Genomic DNA, 7,948 nt, shown 5'->3' with positions numbered 1-7,948 from the left:
ATTTATATCAATTTCTCAAGAAGTTTGTGTTTTAAATACATGATATATATGCACACAGTTTACTCACTAGATAATAAATTTACTTGTTTATATCATGCGCTAAAATATACCGGAAATGCTTAACGCAAACTAAATCTAGAACCGAGGGAAACGAACTTTACATAATGTAGTATGCATCTCGAATTATTTTAGATAAAAATAAATTGCTTGGGTATAAAAGAGCAAAAAAGACAATGTATAAAATGTTTTGTGCCATATTTTTCATATTTATTAGTTTATCACCCCTATTGACTATCTACATCCCTTGCCGGATTTTCTGTATCGTCCGCCATTTTCCTGTGCGCCTTGAAGTTGGAGAAACCACTTGCCTCGTGCTTGTTAAAGCTGCTCCATATTTAAATTAGGTATAATTTTAATCAAAAAATTATTTTATATGAAAATATCATTTAGTTAATTATAATTTAATCTACATAAAGGCGATAATCGATTATTATCATGCAGTATTTTTAAAATGTCCAGCTAATGCATCCGCCATCTTTGATTCAAGCTTTGGAAAAGTGAAATAAACTTGCAACCAGTTTTAGATCAAAATATTGTCCAACATTTAAATTTGACATTTTATTAACACTTTGATATGCTTTATGAGGCTATTGATATACTTTTTGATATTTAATAATAAAAGGAATACATGTTATCCAATAGAAAATATGTCAGGTGTGAGTTGAATATAATTTATCATAAATTTAATTTTAAAAAAGGACAAGTTGTTTATTTCATAACTGAAAATAGAAATACTTTTACAGTCTTAGAAGAATAAAGATATTTTCATGGAATTCATTCTTAAACTTTTATAACAAATTTTTGATTGGGTCATTACAAAGGTGCCTAAACTGCCTATTACCACTTTGTCTGTCTGTCTGTGAACTTTTCTTTTTGAAATGGTCCTCTTCCTGCTGCTATATGAATTAATTCAGTAAAATTAATGATGCACAGGTAGAATTACCAACAGTGAAGTCAAGTACACTGTACTTCAAACATGCAGTGAAGTACACTGTACTTCACCGGAGTAAACTAAGGTGTCCTATTTATTTACTGTCAGTTTTCCTCCACAATCTTCTTGTGTCGTCTGTTAAGATTTAAACATTTTCAGCTTCTTCTCTGTAACCACTCAACCAATTTCAACCAATTTTGGCATAGAACATTTATGGGTGAAGGGAAAAAATAATTGTGAATTTCATGGTCCCTGCCCCCCTTCCCGGGGGCCTGAGGGGTGGGGCAAAAACCACTAAATTTAATGCAATCTTTAAAATTCTTCTTTACTCCTGGACATCAAGCAGTCAAACTATTGGCATAAATATCATCAGCAATGAGTCCTCTACCAAATTTCTGAAATTCATGGCCCCAGGGTCAGGAGGGCTGGGGCTATATAGATTATTTAGTGAAAATGCTTCATTTTTTTGAAAATATTTTTTCTACTCCTGGGCATTAAATAAACTATCCAAGTACAAATTTATGTTGAATAAGACTGCCTCTTTTAAAACTGTGAATTTTATGGTCCCAGGGTCAGGGGTACATATAGATTATATAGTGAAAATGCATCATTAATATTCCTTTCTTTGAAAATCTTCTTTAATTTCTGCTCCTGGGTATACAGTCAGGGGTGTGACTGAAATCCATCATTTTTAAAAATGATGGATAATGGTCATTTCTTCTAAGTATATAATGTACACAATTTTCTGATTTTTGTAAATATGACGTCTTTTCATCATATTTCCATTCTCAAGTCAATTTTCCCATGTAATTAGATATAGTAAAATTATCCTGCCATAGACCCTTGTGTAGAGAAACATCTTGACAAGTAATTGAAACCAAAATAATTTACTGTACTTCGTAAAACAATGCAGTAAAGTACACTGTACTAACAATTTGATAAAAAATGTGAAAAACAGTCATTTTTAATATCAGTTCTATTTCTAAAATAAATTTCAAAATAGAAATGACTGTTTTTCATCATTTTACTAAAAAAAGATGAATTTCCATTATTATTAAAAATCAATTTAATGACTGAAAATCATCATTTTTAAAAATGATGGATTTCAATCACACCCCTGACTGGTATAACTGACCAAGCTAGTGTATATAGTTATGTTGAATATAAGGCTGCCTCTCCCAAAATTTTGAATTTTATGGCCCCTCGGTCAAGGGTTCTAGTGCAAGAGTGAGACTCTATTGATTTAATAAATTCTTTGAAAATCTTCTCTATATGTTTCTTTATATTAAACAGACTGACCAAGTGCATATAGTTATGATGAACAAGAATGTCATTTCCAAAATTGTGAATTTCATGGCCCATGGCAGTTTGGGGTTTTGGTGTTAGGGTGTGGCTCTGTTGATTATAAAGAATAAGTGAAAAAATATCAATTCTTTAAATATCTTCTTCTCTGCTCCTGGGAATTAAATAAACTAACGATGTAAATAGTTAGGTTGAATAAGACTGACTCTTCCAAAATTTCATTGCCTCAGGGTCAGGGGCACTGGTGTTAGGGAGGGACTCTATTGATTATGTAGTGAAAATGCATAAATTCTTCAAAAATCTTCTCTTCTGCTCCTGGATATCAAACAAATGAACTATGTACATAATTATGATGTGGAAGGATGCCCCTTCCAGATTTTTTAATTTTAGGGTCCAGGGCAAGGGGTTCTGATGTTAGGGCAGGATCTAATGATTATACATTGAATAGTTCCTTTTTAGCTCTACTGGTCAGAGACCAGAAGAGCTTATGCAAGGGTGTCCGTCTGTCTGTTGATTCTTTCTGTAAACAATTTTTCAAAATGCTACTCCTGTGTTGGTTTTCAATATAACTTGGCACACAAGTAGACTACACTAAGATACATAATTCTGTGCATCGGTTTTTGATTTCGATGAACGGTGTTGCCATGGTTACTAAAAATAGAAATTTCTGTGAAATTCTTTCAAAATGCTACTCCTCCTATAGATTTGGTGTTAGGATGTGGCAATATAACTTGGCACATATAGACTACATTAAGAAAAATTCTGTGCATCGGTTTTTGATTTCGATGAACGGTGTTGCCAAGGTTACTAAAAATAGACATTTTTGTGAAATTCTTTCAAAATGCTACTCCTCCTACAGTTTTGATCTGATTTCAATATAATTTGACACACATTAGACTACACTAAGATACATAATTCTGTGCATTGGTTTTTTATTTCGATGAACGGTGTTGCCATGGTTACTAAAAATAGAAATTTTTGTGAAATTCTTTCAAAATGCTACTCCTCCTACAGTTTTGCTTTTCAGTATAACTTGACACACAAGTAGACTATACTAAGATACATAATTCTGTGCATCTGTTTTTATTTTGATGAGTGGCAAGGATGGCCATTTTTCTATTTATTGCTGATTTAAAGTCTCAAGTCCCAACTGCTACTTTTCTCTTCCTTTGTTTTAAGTATAAACCAGTAGAGCTACAGTCTCGACAGAGACTTCTGGTTCCTTTGCTCCTGGGTATTATGCCAATGATCTAAGTAAACATTTATGATGAAGAAAGGTGTCTCTTCCAAAATGATTAATTTCAGGGCCCCCGGGGTACAGGGGGTTGGGTTACATAGTCTGAAAATAAATTAAGAATTTGAAATCTGCTCTTTGGTATTAATCAATCATTAATGATAAAATAAACTTTCCAAAACTTTCAAATATGACATGGCCTAAATTTCTCATCTGACCAATTTTTGTAATTTTTGGTAAAGGGGTCAAATTTTTTTTTTCAAATATTATGCTACCCTGTGTTTCTTTGTCCTTTCAGTATATTTTTTTTTAAAACAGCATTTCACACAAAATATTATATTAAAATCTTATTTCATCACAAAGTTATGATTTTAAATTTGTTATAAGAATTTCTTTGAATTGGTAAAATTTATTTATATATATGTATATTTAGATTTTTTTATAGACCCTAATTGATGAATTTGATAAATTAAAAGGAATTTAATTCTTTATTACAAAATTTAGCATTTAAACAACTCTAATTTTGTTTTTGTTTTTTTTAACAAATTTTACAGCTGAAAGTTCATTAAACAAATTTAATTGCAACAAATTAAAATTTTGAATTTGTGATAAATGATATCAAAAAGTCTGTAATCATGATAAAAAATGTTACAAAGAGTTAAATATATTAGAATTTTTTTTACAAGTTCTTGAGATTAGCAGAACAATGAGTTGGAATATCATTATGAATGCATCTCGAGGTAGTGCATACATTAGTCATAACTTAAATTATGCTGTTAATACTATATATTTTGTTCTTATTTTGTAGAGCTGCATGAAGATTCATAAAAATGGATGAAGAAAGTATTCCAAAACATGATATACCAAAGACAATCCACTCAATGGGTGAAGAATTTGTTATTGAAATCAACTCTGACTACAGCGATGAGGAGGGAGAGGGGGAAGGGGAGGAAAACAGCCGTGTTTGGGGAGCAGACCACAGTGATGAGACAGATTCTATGCAACCATGCACTGCACAACCAAATCCCTCCATCAAAAATGAAGACAATGCCTGTCCACAAGTCGCAAACACAGCAAAAGTGTCCAGTCCATTAAAGATAGGGAGAGACATGGCGGGTAAGGTGAATTTCATTGGTTTAGAGCCTGGAGATGGCGGGTCGTCATATGCTGAGGTTGAGAAGGAGGAACCTTCAGGGCTGGAAAATATTCAGATTGTTAATGTCTGCACCCTTGCCCAAGATTTTGAAGATGATATGAAAGATGCCACAGAAAATATGGGGATGTTGGACCCAAACTCAAAACAGGCCATAGCTCCAGAGGAAGATGCCCCTCAGGATTCAGTGTTACCCAGCCCACCAAACATGATCATTGTCCAGGAGCATCGATCACAGAGTACCCTTTCAGTGATGCTTGTATGTAAGTTTTGTCATCAGTTGTTTCCCACTCATGAGGCTTTGTATTACCATGCCAAGAATCACAGAAGTTTTGAAGCCGAACATTCCGTAAACAGGCACTTTCACCAGCAAGTACCTGTTGTAAAAGAACAGGTGAAGAAAAAGAAGGAGAGACCAGTTCAACCAAGTCCTGAGGATAAATCTATTCTGAAAAAGAGAAAGAGTGATGAGCAAGCCACTTCTGAACAAAAACCAATAAAAAGAGCGAAAAGGAAAATCCAAGGGCAGGCTGTTGAAGAGAACAAGTGTGAAAAATGCGGCAAAATTTTCATGAAAGACTATCAGTATAAAACACATATTTCACTGTGCAGTGGAAAGACAACCAAAATGGCAACTTGTTTTCAATGTAACAAACTGATTCCAGCACACGAAGAATATGAACATTCTTTGAAATATCATAATGTAGTCTGTCAAATCTGTGGCAATAATCTGATGACAGAATCTAGACTAAGAACACACATGAAGATTGCACACAAGATTTTGGATTATAAACATGATGAAAAGGCTAAAAATTTACCTGAAGAGAAGAAAGTTATCCTTATTGTGGAACAAGCGTATTATAAGACATGCATCTGTGGCAAGGTGTGTGGGTCGCACGAAGAGTATCAGGAACATAGGAAAACACATAGAAAACACAGAGCTGATAAAAAGACAGAAAGTGAGCCTAAAGAGGAAATTATTGAGGAACCAAAAGTTGAAGAAAAATCTGAACAGAAAAAGAATGATCCTAAGGAAATAAAATGTGAAAAATGCGGTAAAATCTTTTTGTCATCTTACCATTTAGGGAGCCATCAGAAGAGATGTTCTGCCACGGCGGTAAAAATGACGCTTTGTGATATTTGTGAAAAGCTGGTTCCCATGGATGAACATAGAGAGCATGTCTATTCTCACAGAATGGCTTGTGAACTATGTGGCAGAATTTGTATGGGAGAAAGGCATCTACTGCGCCATCATTGTCTGGCAAAACAAAAAATGAAAGAAGCTGCCAGCAAAGAAAGGAAAACTGCCACGGAGAAGTGTATTTCAGTAAGGAATAAACTCTCGAAATTAGAAAAACTTAAAAGGCGTGCAATTTTAGCAAGAAACTTGAAAAGAAAATTAACAGCAAAACAGGAAGAGTTGCTATCAATGGACAAAAATGTTGTAGAATCTCAAAACGTGACAAGTGAAGCAACCGGTAGTGAAATGGGAGAAAATCATGTTGTAAGGGAAAATGAAAAAGCAACACCAGTTGTTGAAAAAAGTGTGAACAATCCAGTACAATGCAAGAATGATGCAGAGGAAAAAACTGATACTTTTGATTTGATTCCTCCAACTAAAGAGAAAGAAGAAAATAAAGCAGTCATTACAGCAGCTTTAAGTTGTAGCCAATCAGAAAGGAATCCTGAAAAAGATGGCAGCCATATTTCCTTTGAAATGGAACCCATCAAGGACAATGTGAATAAGCAAACCACAAATAAGATGGGTAGAAGAAAAAGGAGGTACAAAAAAGGGAACCTGGGGATAAGAAAGAAACAAAGGACCAGGAAGGTACATGTTACAGGAGAAGGACACAGGCAAAAGGATATTATTTCCTTAGCTCTGGCTGTAATGGAAAGGAAATGTGATGAAATTGATGGATATAATGTTTCAATGGCAACAGGCAGTCAACATCAAATATCAGCCACTGGAGTGGAACAAAGTGAGAGAAAGACAATTCAGAAAGATCCCTCCCCAAATAATATTCCAGTAGAGGTTAAATTATCTTCAAAAGAGTCAGAGAAAAAAGAGGAAGAGAATACCAAAATACACGAAGATATACAAAATTCATCTACTTCTACAATAACATGTTCTAGTGAAGAAGAAAACATTGCCAATTCATCAGACCTTGAAGAAGATCAAGTAGAACTTTTAAAAGATTTTAAAGTTCCATCTTTAGCACATGTAGAATATACTCCAGTAATAACAGTCAACTGGGTAATTAAATCACACCTGGATGAATGGTTATTGCCTACTTCCAAGTCCAAGAAAAATCCGGAAGCATGGATCTGTCGCCATTGTGGAAAACAACTCAAAACTCGGGAAGAGGGTTTGAGTCATATGATTAAGTCCCACCCATCCAACAAGACAACCAAAGAGATTGTAAAGGAGTTAAACAAATCTAGAAGACACGTTTATTAAAAAAAGTAAAGTTTCTATACAACATAAAGGACATCAAAATAGTTTCTTGAAAAGTGTATGATCATGTTCAGATTAATGTAAAACTGCACATATGTTCACTCATGTTACTGTTAAAAGGGACATCGTTTATGATTATTATCTTGTTGCAATCAACTTCATTTCTGGTAAAATTATCTCGTTAAACATTTAATTTTAAAATTAAGTTTGTATTTCTTTGTTATTTCCACTTTGAGACTTAATATCTGGAGAGAGGGGTAGGGTGATGATTATTTTATCCATCAAGCATCCTCCTTTTCACCTGTAACTTCGATTATAATTTCAGCAGAAAACAACATGGAAATTCGATATTTCTTCAGATGGTTGCATGCAAGTTCAACGTGTTTAGTGACTTTGCACCACAAGTCTAAAATCTGCCAGCCCCCTTCCTCAGAATCGAATAGTTGTCCCCTGGGGTCAACATGGTACTTTTTTGTTATAATAAAAACAAAAAGCCCATGGGCCACAACCCTCACCTGAATTGGTCACATTGGCCATGCTGTTCTTCACCAGATTCTCCCCCTTCTAATTGTGGCCCCAGCCTACCCCCAGGGGTTATGAATTAAACAATTTAAAATCTACACTACCCCAGGATACTTTCACTTAAGTTTCAGATTTCCTGGTCCTGTGGTTCTTGAGAAGATTTTCCCTTTATATTTCAATGTAAAACTTGGATTTCCTATTGAGGCCCCACCCTACCCCTGGGGGTCATGATTTGAATGATTCAGAATTCACACAACCCCAGGATGCTTCCACATAAGATTCAGCTTT

General features: G+C 34.3%; 1 protein-coding gene across 1 annotated transcript; it reads left to right on the top strand.

The window, feature by feature from the left end:
* The first annotated feature begins 4,344 nt into the window (after window positions 1–4,344).
* Window positions 4,345–7,343, top strand: LOC134249611 (uncharacterized). Its single transcript, XM_062731951.1, has one exon. It carries the CDS (start codon window positions 4,358–4,360, stop codon window positions 7,139–7,141), a length of 2,784 nt encoding a protein of 927 aa, XP_062587935.1. The 5' UTR covers window positions 4,345–4,357; the 3' UTR covers window positions 7,142–7,343.
* Window positions 7,344–7,948: the final 605 nt, after the last annotated feature.

The sequence above is a fragment of the Saccostrea cucullata genome, unplaced genomic scaffold (assembly GCF_032062105.1).
Source record: "Saccostrea cucullata isolate Sc308-1 unplaced genomic scaffold, CSIRO_AGI_Scuc_v1 ctg511, whole genome shotgun sequence".
Classification (NCBI taxonomy): Eukaryota; Metazoa; Mollusca; class Bivalvia; order Ostreida; family Ostreidae; genus Saccostrea; species Saccostrea cuccullata.
The sequence above is the reverse complement of the archived record's forward strand: the minus strand, read 5'-3'. Positions and strand labels throughout refer to the sequence as shown.